The sequence below is a fragment of the Marmota flaviventris genome, chromosome 8, assembly GCF_047511675.1.
Source record: "Marmota flaviventris isolate mMarFla1 chromosome 8, mMarFla1.hap1, whole genome shotgun sequence".
Taxonomy (NCBI): Eukaryota; Metazoa; Chordata; class Mammalia; order Rodentia; family Sciuridae; genus Marmota; species Marmota flaviventris.
The window spans coordinates 53,975,554-53,990,910 of NC_092505.1; the positions used below are offsets into that span (position 1 = coordinate 53,975,554).

At 47.8% G+C, this 15,357-nt stretch overlaps 1 protein-coding gene across 1 annotated transcript; it reads right to left on the bottom strand.

Moving 5' to 3' along the window:
* Positions 1-207: 207 nt before the first annotated feature.
* Positions 208-10,503, bottom strand: LOC114093211 (palmitoyltransferase ZDHHC19-like). The gene is given in 8 exon segments (XM_027935918.2): positions 208-321; positions 3,686-3,878; positions 4,230-4,315; positions 7,703-7,773; positions 8,224-8,407; positions 9,170-9,309; positions 9,855-9,976; positions 10,325-10,503. Coding segments are annotated over 8 exon segments (1,089 nt in total).
* Between the last annotated feature and the right edge of the window lie 4,854 nt (positions 10,504-15,357).

A 15,357-nucleotide genomic window follows, 5' to 3' on the forward strand; every position in this document is an offset into this window, starting at 1 on the left:
CTCTTGCAACCCCTCCCGGCCTAAACCAATCAGTTCAAATGTATCCACCATTTGAACTCACCAACTACCCTTACCCAACTTGTTGCCGCCAGTGAATGTATTAATCAATGTTAAGAATTGTTTGATTTTCCCGCGGTATAAAATGATTTGCTGTGTGATGTTGTGATGCATAGAGTATCCCCCCAAAACCTATAAATCCTCACTGAACTAAGGGTTGGGACTCACTACTCGGGACCGCTGCTTTGGAAACGGTTGAGAGTCCAGGCTCGAGCCTGCAATAAAGACTCTTGTGTAATTGCACTGGATTCGGCTCCTGGAGGTCTATTGGGGTCCCACGAATCTGGCATTACAGTTCTAGGAGCTTGTGGGCACCTGGTAGCCCTGCAGGTGTGGGGGCCATTTCTTGGCTCTGGCCCAGGGATGGCAGAGTTTCCTGGGTATGTGGACAGTGGGCCCCATAACTGGGCCCCCTATAACACCCCTTGCCTTATTCATAGGCCAAGGATTAGGTGGGGAATATCTGAGAATCAAGGGCACATTCAGCAGAAATAAGAAGGGGGCAAAAAGGGACGGGGGTGCAGCAAGGAGTCACAAGACTGGCCCAAGGCTTAGGGTAGAGGGTATGGTGGAGGACATCAAAGGAAGGAATGTTCTATGTCCCACTTAACGCTCAAGAAGCAGTGAGCCTGATCCAAGGGTCTTTCTTAAGGAAATCCCAGGAATCCTAGGCTGGGGGCAGGGGGCGGACACACATAAAATCTTCATCCCAGAGCAGGAAGTCTTTGCCTTTGGAAAGGCCATGTCCTCTTTTGAGAATCTGAGGGAAATTACATCCTTCCCTAGTGGGAAAACTGAGGACCAGATTGTCAAGGAGATGTCTCACATCTAGCTTAGGACTTGGAAGGCCCTTGCCTGAGACTGAGTGAGACCCTGTATACCTGAAGGCAGGAGCCAATGAGTGCAGACCTGAACCAGGCAGGATGGCAGGGGGATAGGCAGGATGGCAGGGGGACAGCCAGTGGGGCTGGAGGAGGCAACATGAACTCCCCAGAGACTGGGGCCTGGCCTTCTTGGCCCCCCGTGGAGCTGGACTCTCCCCAGCACTCTCCCATTCAGACAGTATCCATGAGGCACATCCAGGCCTTGGCCCAGGCTCCTGGACCACCTCTCTCCTCCCTCACCCAGATCCAGTTTATCTGGAGGGCTCTCCTTTGGGAATGAGCTTGGGAGCCTCTGGCTTCCCCACTCGGCCTTTCCCCCTGTTGGTCAGCAGGGTTGAGCCATCCCTTCTGCACACACAGGTTCACAGGCACTAAAACCTGGGCACAGGGACTCAAAAAGACTTCCCCCTCCTTCTCTGCCATGTGCCCATGAACTTGGGCTTCCCAGACAGAGGAAGTGAGCAGGAATAAGATTTGAGAAAAGCCTTAAGCCCCAAAGGGACTTGAGCCCAGGGGGATAGATACTGGGACAAGGAAAGGGGATGAGAAGAGTTGGAGTTCCAGCCAGGGCAGGCAGGTGGGGCTGGGCCTGGGCTTCCCAGGACAGGTTGGGGAGGAAAGGAAGAGGGAAGAGCAGTCTTGTGGTGGGACTTTGTAGTCTGGAGAGTTGGAGACACATCCTGCATCGTAGGTCACCCACCTCCTAAAGTTGGTCAGAAAGGATAAGGGGCTGGGTGAACAAACCCCCGAGGATGAGCTCATACCAACACATGTGCATACTCTCTCTCTCTCACACACACACACACCCTAGGGGACATGTATCTGATCCCTTGGGTGACATCCTTTTGCCTCCACCTTTATCACACAAGATGGTTTCACCCGGATACAAGTATGGAAAGAAGCAGTATGGTTTGTGGCTGTCCTGATGCTTCATGTGGCAAGATGATATGGGGTCCTTGATACAAATTCAGAGTGCCCCACAACCACTAATAGTACTCTCTAAATTCTGACATGGTCAGGTTGCCCAACTAGTGGAGAAAATAACCCTAAATCATTCCAGCTGCATTCATTGCTTGCCTGCTGTGCACCAGATGAAACACCTCACCTCCTCCTCCAACAACTTACTATGAAGGTGATATTATTCCCAGTCCCAAGGTCACACTCTGGAGACTAACATACCACATACCCACCGTTTTGATGTGCCCCCTGCCCCACACTCTGGGGCCTGCAGACTCAAAAGACCTGAGTGTACCCCAGGGGCAGGACCAGAACCAGCACCTGATGCACCCCAGGAGGAAGGGACCAGGGTGGGACACAGTTGCAGGAGAGATGCAGGATGAATGCCCCCACCCTTCACATCTGGGGAGGAGGCAGCCAGGAGGGGGCTCCAGACTGCCTCAGGCTGGCTCACCCCCCACAAGAGGGCTGGGCAGCGGGCACCCCCTGCAGTCAGACAGGGATGCTAGCTGGGGGTTTTCTCTCCAGTGCTAGCTGGGGGTTTTCTCTCCTCTCATCTTCAGCCCTTGCCAGGAAGCCAGCCAGGTCAGTCACTGTGATTATTACTGTTGCCACATTTTAAGGATGAGAGAAATGCTAAGTGTCTTGCTCAAGGTCAACGAGCTAGACAATGTTGGTTCCCAAGCTTGGGTCTCCAGAGAGCAAGGATCTTCCCTTCCAACAGGGCTTTGTTCGAACCCCTCAGAGCCTCCCTACACCCCCAGGAAACACCGCTTCTCTAAACCTAGAACAAACAGACAGAGCAGCCATAGGAAGAAGTAAAAACTATTTACAAATGTACAACAGGAATGGAAGTCTTAGTACTCCCAGTAGGGGAATGATTGAGGGCTCAGCTACGAGAGGCCTCCACATGGAGGCTCAGAAGGTGAAGTTCAGATATCCTGGTATCCAGCAGTGTGAATGGGTGAGTGAGAGGCTCGTGGATGGGAGGCCAAGCCTTCTCTGTGGGTTTTTTGCTGCGGCATCGGGCTGATGGAAATCTAAACACATAAGTCAATACATGGGGGTTCTTTCTAGCCTCTACCCTGCAGTTCACAGTCATGGCCCTGGGCCCCAGGAGGCAGGACAAAGGAGAGGGCTGGTACCTCAAGTACTGCAAGGGCCCGTGGGGGGCACCATGGGTTATCTACCCTATTGCACTCCTAATGCTCCACTTCATATGTTTCACATGGAATTTCAAGTACAAATTTCCATTTAAAAAAAAAAAAAAAAAAGAGCCAGGCAGTGGCACATGACTATAATTCTAGTGCCTGGGAGGCTGAGGCAGGAGGATCACAAGTTCAAAGCCAGCCTCAGCAAATTGAGGCACTAAGCAACTTAGTGAGAACCTGTCTCTAAATAAAATACAAAATAGGGCTGGGGATGTGGCTCAGGGGTCGAGTGCCCTGAGTTCAATTCCCTGTCCCCCTCCCCCCCAAAAAAGAATCTCCTTTAAAACATAGATTACTAGTCTCAGTGCTCATTAATAACTGAGGAAACTGAGGCCTCGAAAGGTAAGGGACTGGCCAAGGCCAACTAGCAAATTAGTGGTGCAGTCTTTTCTCTTTGTCTATTCAGCAACACCTGGGAGTGCTCTGAAACCTGGACCCCGCACACTCAGGTCCATAATTCCATTCCTTAAGCTCCATGTGCTTCAGCTTCAGGGCCAGCCTGACCTCAGGGGCCTCCCCCAACACATGTGCGACCCACAGACATCCCTCTCCCAATGCATACCCACTATTCCTCACCTCCTGTAAAGCTGCAGCCTCGCCACTCCCTGGGGGGCCCTGCCTATGTGTTGGAGATGTGGGCCCAGGGAGCTCTGTGGGACGGTGTTGACGGGAATGTTGTGGCGAGAACTGTGTGTGCACTGGGTTCCCTTGCTCAGGGTCCCACTCCATGCCTTCCTCCTGCTGCATCCAAATAGCTGCAGACATGTACCTGGGGTGCGACAGACCAAATGCAGGGAGTCACTACCCACCTTGGCCTGGTGCCCCTGACCACCCTCACCCTCAGCTTGGAAAGCACAGAGCCCAGGATTCCCAGCCAGGAGTCTCATCCCGGCTGCAGTTCCCCTCTACCCCATTTCTTAGGGCAAGAACCTAGAAGGGCAATGAATAGGGACGTTCCCAGTGGCTCCCAAAGTACCCTGGAGAAAACCCAAAGGAAAGGACAATGGGTGACAGGGCCTGGGAGCTGGGGTCAGGGACCAGAGAAGAAGACCCAGCTTTATCCCACCCCACTCCCACCAGCCCCAGGTCCACCACTTGAGCCCCCAGTTAACCAACTCACTTGGGTCCCACTGGCATACAAATGGTCAAATACCAGTTGTTGGCACAGCCCTGGTCGAAGGGGTTGTTGTTCCGGAATGATTTGCCCTGGAGGGAGATGGGGATGGGAAGAGGAGCTCAGAAACAGCAGGACTGGGCAAGGCCATCTCCCAGTGATCCTTCCTAAGTTAGTCAACTAAGCCAGGGCTCAACCCAAGCCTGGAGCAAGATTCTAAGGGCAGGGGAGCCCAAGAATGACCCAGGGCCTCCTGCCTTCCTAGGCTCCTAGGAAGAGTGACCTCCCTCGACCCACTTGTGAGCAGCTCTCCCCAGACAGTGCTGACACTGCACCCCCTTCTCCTGCCTTCTCAGGGCTCCTCATCATCTTGTGCCTCCCTGTGCAAGATCCTTGTTCTGTCTCCATTGGCTACACCTGTCCTCTTACCTCATCCTTCCATATACCCCCCCCCCTTTTTTTAAAAATATTTTTTAGTTGTTGATAGACCTTATTATTTTTTTAATTTGTATGGGGTACTGAGGATCGAACTCAGTGCCTCACACATGCTAGGCAAGTTCTTTGCCACTGAGCTACAACCCCAGCCTCTTTCAGATACCTTTTAAACTCTTCCTTGTGCTGCTCAGTTGCTCAAAAACAATGTCACCACCCCACTCCCACTTCATTTCCCCACCTCTCATTTATTTCTAAAATTATGCCTTAATTGAATTTCACTATCTGGTAGGACAGGGGCAGTGGGGAGGCCCAATCATAGTTTCCTAGTCAAAAATCACATGGTCCAGGAAAATCTGGGCTGAAGGCCTTCAGTACACAAAGCAGTAAAGGTCAAGCTCAAAGTAAAGGCAGACCACAGGGCTGATGAATAAGGGCCAAGCACAGAGTCTCAGGTGGGAGGGGGACCAGATATGGCAGTGGTGGGCTGGTGACTAAAAGGATGGGAGGTGATGAGCAGAGAGGCTCCTTTGTCTGTTCACTGTCTTGGGGTCTGCAGCGTCCCCTCCCCCACTGATGCTGCCCACCAGTCTTCCTGAAAGAGCCATTAGTCAAGTGATTGCCATACTAAAGGAATCCCATGGCAGAAATGCCCACCCCTATCATTCCTATTCAACACTAAAAAGAAAAAGCAATAAAGATACACAGATTGGAAAGAAGGTAATGAAACTGTTCTTCACAGATGACAATTTTCTATGTAGAATGTACAACAGCCACAAAATGCTGGGGGAGAACTCAGTGGTTGAGCACCTCTGATTCAACCCCTAGTCCTAGAAAAACAACACTAAGGACTCCTGCTCTTGGGAAGATGCTATGAAGAAAATGGAATGACAAGTGACCGATTGCAAGAAGAGATTTGCAAAACCTAGATCTGAATCTCATGTAGAAAACTCTTAAAACTCAATAAGAAAACAACCCGTTTTTTCAAATGGGCAAAAGATTGGAGTAAACGCTTTTTGGGGAGTGGGTACCACGGATTGAATATAGGGGCACTCAACCACTGAGCCACATCCCCAGTCCAATTTTTTTGTATTTTATTAGAGAAAGGGTCTCACTGAGTTGCTTAGTGCCTCGCTTTGCTGAGGCTGGCTTTGAACTCGGAATTCTCCTGTCTCAGCCTCCCAAGCTGCTGGGATTACAGGTGTGCGCCACTGTGCCCTGCCAGGACTAAACACTTTACCAAAGACCTACTGATGGCCAAACAGACATGAAAATAGGCTCAACATCATTACTCATTAGGAAAACACAACCTGGAACCTTAATGAAATACTACAACTCATTTAATAAGACAGGTTATGATTAAAAGGCAAAACAAAATAACAAAGGACAGTTTGAGGGGCTGGGGTTGTGGCTCAGTGGTAGAATGCTTGCCTAGTGTGTGTGAGGCACTGAATTCGATTCTTAGCACTGCATATAAATAAATAAAAGGTCAACTGATACCTAAAAGATATTTGAAAAAAAAAGTGTGAAATGTTGGTGAGGATGTGAAGCAACTGGAACTCCCAAACATTGCTGATAGAATTTAGGAACCTTACAGTTGTTTTGGAAGACAAACTTGGCAATTTCCTACAAAGTTCCACACGTGTTTACCTTATGACTCAGCAATGCCACCCCTAAGAATTTATTTAAGAAAAATGAAAACTTATGTTCACATGCCTGTGTATCAATGTTTGGGGCAGCTTTATTTATAACTACCCCAAACTAACTGGGCATAGTGGCCCACACCTGTAATCCCAGAGGCTTGGGAGCCTGAAGCAAGAGGATGGCAAGTTGAAAGTCAGCCTAATCAACTTAGTGATGCACTAAGCAACTTAGTGAGACCCTGTATCAAAATTTAAAAAAAAAATAAAATTTTAAAGCATAATGGAAGGGGTGCTAGGAATGTGGCTCAGAGATTAAACATCCCCGGCTTCAATTTCTAGTATGAAAAAAAAAAATACTGGCAAAACCTAGATATAATGTAAAAAATCCTTCGTTTGGTGAATGTATAAACAATCTGTAGGGCATCCATACGCTACTACACAGCAATAAAAATAAATAAAATACTGATATGAGCGACAAGATGGATGAATCTCAAATACATTGTGCTAAATAAATAAAGCCAGAGAAAAAAGGCAATGACTCCATTTACATGTGATCCTGGAAAAAAAGAAAAACCAGAAGGACATAGGGAGAGAGACTGACAACAACAGGTGAATGAAAGGATATTCTGGAGTAAAGAAACTGCCTAAACTTGATCATGCTGGAGAATGCAGGACAGTATCCATTTGTCAAAATCCCTTATCCTAGACTAAAATGGTGAATTTTGCAGTTTTAATTTATTCCTCAATAAATGAGTTTGTTTTTTTTTTTAATCCCACCATGGCTCCCAGGTTTCCACTTTGTCAAAACTAAATTTCACGCTCAACTTTTAGGAGATTTTTAATCTTGACTCCCACGGGGTCAACTTCATTGCCCATGCCACCTTGGGTTTGATTTAGAATAGTTTCCTCCTCATTTCCTTAACATCCTACTTTCGGGTTTCTGTGCCTTTTTGCAAAGGTGTGCCTCTCACAGACAACACCCTCCTGTCTTCTACCTTTGCAAAATCACACCTAGGACAGGAAGAGTGGCACGTCCTTCCTCTACAATGCTGGCCTCGCCAAACTCAGTTTCTTCCAGGCTGCTACACCACTCAGGACCGACCCCCGTCTCAAGCGTTTTCCTAGGCGTCTGCTGGTGTTATACTGATCGCAGGGTTCTTCTCAACACAAGCGCAGGATGTACCCATCCCTCAAATAACAGGCTCTCCATGCAATGCACCCAGGAGGGAGAATGACCACTGAGCTCCAGGGGGAGGAAAGATCTGAGCTGCATCTTAAAGGGTGGGTCTGGAAGGACTCAGGAGGCACCATCAGGACCAAGGGCAGTGAAGATCAGCAGAAAGTGCCTGAGGCCCAAAGATGCAAGATGCCTCCGCACCGTCTGGTATTGCAGTACTCGCTTACCTTGCTCACCGACACAGCCTGGACCATCAGGAGCAGAATGACAGGCAGCAGGAGTACCAAGACCGGTACAGCTACTGTGATGCTGTGCGCACACAAGCTAAGAAGAACAGCCAAACTGTTCTCTCCTGGCCCCGCCCATCGACCGACACGCCCTCAGTAGCCCCGCCCCGGCTACCCCGCCCACCCACTTGTTCCTCCCTGGCCTGGACGGTTAATCCAGCACACCCAAGAGAAACCTCACCCCACCATGCTGTCCTCCCACTTGTCCCTTTTCAACCTTTATTACCCCACTTCTTGGCCTCCCGAGATTCTTAACTCCATAATCCATCCTACCTGGCCCATCTACCTGACCCCACTCGCCTTCAACCTGTCCTTCACAGGTCCTCCCAAGTGGCTTCTCCCTTTAGCCCTGCTCACACCTCAGCCCTGCCCTCAGTTAACCCCGCCTCTTGGCTGTCCTGCCCCTTGGCTGTCCGTCCCTCCCCACAACCCATTCTCTTCCCAGTATGGGCCCTTGGGACTGTGTGGATATGCCATGGCTGAGTCCAGCGACCAGGGCATGTGTCTTGTACGAATGAGGAAAAGCAAAATGGTAGCCAGAAGAACAACCAGATAAAGGCACAGGGACACCACCAGCAGCACGAATACGCGGAAATTTCTTTGACCGACACAATTGTTTACCCACAGGCAGTGGTGATCAAAGTCCTAGGGGAGAGAAGGCAGACCTTGAGGGTCTATTTGGCTTAGCCCAACACCCCCAAATCTTGAGGCCCCCCCGCAACCCAGCCCCTAGACCTCCTGCTCTTGGTCATGCACGTGAGCCCCCATCTCCAGGGTGAAACCAGCACGTCCATGGATAGAACACAGTTAGGACGCCATGGCTCATCAGGTCATTTGTCATGAGTGAGGTCTTTAGAGACAAGTCCTGCCTGGTGTCACTTTGAGCAGGATACAGAAAAACTCTGAAGCTGTATTTTTTCAGATACTGGGTAAGGATGAGAAGAATTCCTTGCCCAGCCAGCCTTCTGTACTTGGAAACCCGTGCAGGATGTGCACATGAGAGAAGAGCACTCAGAACCCAGGAAACCCTCAATTGGACACCCAGAGGTGGACAGGCAAAGGTACCCAGAACGGGGCAGCAGCTGGCCTAAAGTTATGGGTATCTAGTATCAGCAAGCTAGGGGTTGGGACAGTCACTGCCTTTCCTCCCCTTGACTCCACCAGGCTTAGCACAGATGGTGCCCTTTGCATGTTAGCACCTGTGCAAGCAAGGCGAGCCTTTCAGGACAGGTGCAAAACTGGAGGCAATAACATATATAAGTGACCAAGAGTGGCTGAGAGCCACTTGTAGCAGTGTGGGAAGATGGTCTCATACCCACCCCTGGACCACATATGATGTGAGGTTCCTGGTCCTGGCCAGGTGCCCTGGGATGGGTTGGTGAGTGGTCAGGAAGGAGGAGTACTTACCTCCACACAGATATTACAGAAGGGACAGTGGTGGCTCCGGGGTGGACGATGGAAAGAACACTTTGAGCACCACTGCAGGCGGAAGGCCATATTGTTCACTCATGCTATGTATTGAATGTTGGGGTCCTCTTCTAAGGAGCCTGGCAGGGGAAGAGATTTGGGCAGTGGCAGGAGGTCCTTCCACCACTCTACTGCTTGGGGCAGCCCCATAGCATCATTGGGCATCAAGAAGGTGGGTAGGAGGTGGGCAGGGGAATCCCGGTCCCTGTTGAGCAAGCTGACCACTCAGATGGGTGGGCAGTCAAAGAGAAAGGGCTGTCCAGCCACAGGAGCTCTACATGGAGCTCCCCCTTTGGAATAGTGATCAGTGCTTGAAGTGGTGGGTAAAATGGGAAAGAGGAGGAGTGAACTGCGTGGTTTGGAAGAGCCTGCTGGCCTCTCTTGCCAGCCTGCCCAGTCCTCCCTTCTAAAGCATCTGGAAAACCTCCAGGATTCTGTTTTTTCACACTTCAGTGGCTTGGGAAATGAAGTGCCAGGGCCCAAGTAATGATGACATGGAGGGAAGGGATCCTGAGGCCACGGGGGCGGGGGGTGGGGTTGAGCGGGGGTTAGCACTTTTGAAATCACCCCTATAGGCATCAGCCCTTGGGGTAGCACCTCCTTCTCCAGGGGTCTGAGGCCTTACCTCTGTGTAAAATGCCTGGGTCTGACCCGTTGAGGAAAATGAGGCTGCAGAAGGACACTAGAAAGAGTAGGCCCGAAACCACAGCAAATTCCCACTGCCCATGCTGAGCCAACCACCGGCACCTGAAACCAGAGCCAGACTCAGACCTAGTCTGGGGAAACCCAGAGCTCCCCACGAGGCCTAGTTCACCTGAGGTAGGACTCACTCGCCTTAAGGACAGATCTAAATATCCAGGTTAGAGACAGACCATGGAGACTCCACCAAATGCCACCAGCATTACCAGTCTCTCACAGTTCCCTAAATGCGACAGGCACTCCAGACCTCTGTGCTTGCACATTGGGCTCCCTCTAACTCTATATCCTCCTTCTCCTGCTGACCCTCTCTCTCCACTTCCCTCCCTGCCTCTGTACTGTCGTTGTCTATTTTCTCTTCTGTGTCTAAGACACTGACACCTTCCATGGGAGACTCACGGGAAGCCGAAAAAGATGCCACTTATTGTAATAAGAAGCATTGCACTAAAAGCTGCAAACAGGCTTGGTTTCAGCCATGAGGATTCGATCGGAGGTTCATTTGGGGGCGTGATACTCTGTGAAGAGATCATGACTGAAGCCACCAACGAACTCTTCTGGGTTGGCACCCAGACTGCCATGACAACAGAAGTGACATCACAGAGGTTCTGGAATGGGGGCTCTGGCTGCTTCCAGTGACTTCTGAGATCAACCTTCCCCCACCCCCACATACGCACATGTTGTAGACTGGGACATCCTGCTCTTATGATGGTAGCTTTGTTGGAGCTTGTGATGATGTGATGTGGTTTGTCCCCAAAGGTTCAAAGGCTGGAGGGTTGGTCCTCAGTGATGGGGTGATAGAACCTGAAAGAGGTGGGCCTAGTGGGAGGTAACTCAGTCACTCTGCAAGATGCCCTCTCAAGGGAGTAATGGACTTCTCATGGGCCCCCATTTGCTCCTGTGAGAGGGGGTTGTTATAAAAAGAGCCAGATTGGTCCCTCCCTGTTTTCTGGCCATGCATTCTGTACTCCTTGTATGTCCTCCCACCATGATGCCATTCACCATGTTGTGAACACCCTCACCAGAGATCACTTGCAGGAGCTGCCAAATCTTGGATTCTGAGTTAAATAAACCTTACCTCCTTACAAATTATCTGTTCTCGGGTATTTTGTTAGAGCAACAGAAAGCAGGCTAATACAGAGGCCATAAAATACGTGAAGATGGCATGGGGAGAAGTTTGGTGATGGTTATTCCCCTTTCAGGCCCAGTGCTAATTGGAGTCAACAGTGCTCATTGCTCATCCTAGCTCCACTTCTTCCTTTTTGTTGTAACAGAGCTCCAGTTTGGGGAAGGAGGTAGAAATCTACCAACTAAATATCTTCCCAGTTTCCCTCACTTCCATGGTGGGCTTTATGACGTAATTCTCTCTCAAAATGAGCTGGGGATGTGACTCAATGGTTAAATAATCCTAGTTTCAATCCCTGATGATGATGATAATAAAAAATAATAATAATTTGTACATATTTATGGCATACAACATATTTTGAAACATGTATACATTGAAGAATGTCTGAGTCAAGTTTTTTAACATATACATTACTTCATATTATTTGTGGTGAGAACCCTTAAAATCTGAGTCATTTTTAGTGTAGATAACATTATCAACTGTAATCATTCTGTTGTATGTTATTATTAACTGTAGTCATTATATTGCACAATAGATCCCTTAAACTCATCCCTCTCATCTAAGTGTAATTTGTTCTCCTGGGACCAGCATCTTCCCCATCCCCCGCCCAGCCACTCCTGGGCCCCTGGCAGTCACCGTTCTGCTCTCTGTTTCTATGAGTTCAACTTTTATAGATTCCACATGTAGGTGAGATCATGTGATTGTTGCCCTGTGCGTGGCTTATTTCCCCCAGTAAAATGTCCTTTGGCCTCATTCATTTGTCATAAATGACAGGATTTCCTTATTTTTTTTTAAGACTAAAGAGTGTCCCCTTATATTTCTAAACCACATTTTCTGTATCCATTCACCACAGATTGGCTGGACCATAGGGTAGGTTTTTGTTGTTGTTGTTTTTTATGGTGCTGGGGATTGAACCCAGGGCCTTGTCCATGCGAGGCAAGCACTCTACCAACTGAGCTGGATTTTTAATTTTTTTTTTAAAGAGAGAGTGAGAGACAGAGAGAGAGAGAGAGAGACATAGAGAGAGAGAGAGAATTTTAAAATATTTATTTAGTTAGTTTTCAGCGGGCACAACATCTTTGTTTGTATGTGGTGCTGAGGATCGAACCTGGGCTGCACGCATGCCAGGCGAGCACGCTACCGCTTGAGCCACATCCCAAGCCCCTCTATTTTTTTTTTTTTTGAATTTTAATATTTATTTATTTGTTTTAGTTTTCAGCGAACACAACATCTTTGTTTGTATGTGGTGCTGAGGATCGAACCCGGGCCGCACGCATGCCACGCAAGCGTGCTACCACTTGAGCCACATCCCCAGCCCCATCTATTTTTAATTTTTAAAGAAACTTCCCATACTGATTTCCATAATGACTGTACTAATTTACATTCCCCCGAACATACTACAAGAATTCTCATTTCTCCACATCCTGACCAGTACTTAATATCTTTTGTCTTTCTTTTTCTTTTATTTATAATGGGGGTTGAACCCAGGGGGACTTTCCCCCTGATAGCCATCTGGAGACCTTTTTAATTTTATTTTGACATCAGGTATCACTAAGTTGCTGAGGTTTACCTTGAATTTATAATCCTCTTGCCTCAGCCTCCTGAGTTACTGGGATGAAGGCATGTGCCACTGGTTCTTTTGTCTTTTTGATAATAGCCATTCTAATAGGTGTGAGAGGGTATCCCATTATGATTTTAATGTGCATTTCTCTAATGATTAGTGATGTTGAATATTTTTTTCAGATTTCTCTTGGTCAGTTGTGTTTCTACTGAGAATGAAGTGATGTTTCGGTCACAGTCTATCACCAAATTTGATGTCAATTTCTGTTGTAGCACAGGAAGAAGGGATGACATGCATTGGGTCATGGAAAAAGGTCAGGAGTGGTACTAGAATCATAACTACCAGGTATATTGAGCTTTGGAGCAGACCATGCTAGCCTTAGGGTTTCTTTTTTTGTTTGGTATTTTAAATTAGGTATATATGACAGCACCATGCATTTTAATTCATTGTACACAACCGTAGCACAAATTTACATTTCTATGGTTGTATCCAATGTAGCGTCACACCATATGTGCATTCATACATGTACCTAGGGTAATGATGTCCATCTCATTCCACAATCTTTCCTACCCCCATGCCCCCTCCTCACATCTGCCTTCCCTTTGCCCCATCAAAGTTCCTCCATTTTTCCTTATCGGAGAGAACATTCAGCCTTTGGATTTTGGGGATTGGCTTACTTCATTTAGCATGATATTCTCTAACTCTATTCATTTACATGCACATGTCATAATTTTATTCTCTTTTAATGCTGAGTAATATTCCATTAGGTACATAGACCACAGTTTCTCTATCCATTCATCTATTGACGGGCATCCAGGCTGTTTCCACAGTTTAGCTATTGTGAATTGAGCTGCTATAAACATTGATGTGGCTGTGTCTCTGTAATATGCTGATTTTAAGTCCTTTGGGTATAGACCTAGGAGAGGGATAGCTGGGTCAAATGGTGGTTCTATTCCAAGTTTTCTAAGGAATCTCCATACTGCTTTCCAGATTGGGTTGCACCAATTTGCACTCCCACCAGCAGTGTATGAGTGTACCTTTTCCCCCACATCCTCATCAACATTTATTGTGGTCTGTATTCAGCACCCAGGGCACTTTCTGGTACAGCCACTGTTCTATGTGGTCTACATGAATTAACCCACAATTCCCTGTTTTACAGATAGGGAAGTTGACTGACCAGGGGCTAAGTAGCTACCCATGGTCTCCCTGCTGGACAGTTGTAGAGCTGTGATTTGGACTTATGAGGTCTGGCTCCAGAGTCCTTGCCACCAATCACAAGCAAGTGACTCCAGGAGGAGTTGCAGTCAGGGGGCAGAGTAGAAAGGGAGAAATTGGAGCATGGGATCAGTGCCTGAGATGGGTGCTGCCAATAATGGAAAGGAGCCCTGATTGGTGAATCCCAGAGGGCAGACCACATTTAGGTCCCTTGAGAATAGTGATCCTGGACATGGAGGGCCTCACTCTGAGCAGAGGAGGAAGGGTGATAGCCTATGGCCTGAACTGGGGCTAGAAGAACCACAGGATGGAGGGAGGGAAGAGCTGCAAGGCAAACTCAATGATGATACTAGAAGCTGGAGAGAGGAGGAGACAGGCAGACCATAGGGCTGAGGAATAAGGGCCAAGCACAGGAGTCACAGGTGGGAGGGAACCACATATGGCAGTAGTGTGTGCTGACTAAAAGGATGGGAGGTGATGAGCAGACAGGCTCCTCTGTCTGTTCAGCCGTCTCAGGGTCTGCAGCTTGCCCTCCCCCACTGATGCTGCCCACCAGTCTTCCTGAAAGAGCCTTTAGTCAAGCGGTTGCCATACTAAAGGAATCTCATGGCAGAGATGCCCACTCCTATCATTCCTAGTCAACATTAAAAAGAAAAAGAAATAAAAAACACACATGTTGGAAAGGAGGTAATAAAACTGTTCCTCACAGAGGACATGATTTTCCAAGTAGAATAAATAAAAACACTCAGTGGCAGAGCACCCCTGATTCAATCCCCAGAACTGGAAAAACAACACCACTAAGAACTTCTGCTTCCTTGGAAGATGCTATGAAGAAAATTGAATGAAAAGATTTGCAAAACCCAGTGTACAGAACTCTTAAAACTCAGTAAGAAAGAAAACAAAACTTTTTTTTTAAAGAAAAAAAGATTGCAGCAAACACTTTGCCAAAGACCTACCAATGGGCAAGAAGACATGAAATATGCTCAACATCATTGCTCAACTTAGAGCCTTAAATGAGAGGCCACTACTCATTTGTTAGAAAGGCTACAATAAAAAGAGAAAACAAAACAAGAACAAATGACAGTGTGAAATGTTGGTGAGCATGTGGAACAACTGGAATTCTCATACTTTGCTGGTAGAAATTAGGAATGGTGCAATGATTTTGAAAGACAAATTTGGCAATTTTCTACAAAGTTCCACCTACAGTTTATCTTATGACTCAGCAATGCCACCCCTAAGAATTTACCCAAAAGAAATGAAAACTTAATTTTGCATGCCTGTACACCAATGTTTGTAGCAGCTTTCTTTATAGCTGTGAAAAACTAGCTAAGCACAGTGGCCCATGCCTAAATTCTAGACATTTGGGAGGCTAAGACTGGAGGATTGCAAGTTCAAAGCCAGCCTCAGCAAATTAGCAAGTTCCTAAGTAATTCAATGAGATCATGACTCAAAAGAAAAAAAAAAGACATTTAAGAAACAATAAAGGGGGCAGAAGGATCAGGGATGCAGCTCAGTGGTTAAGCACCCCTGGGT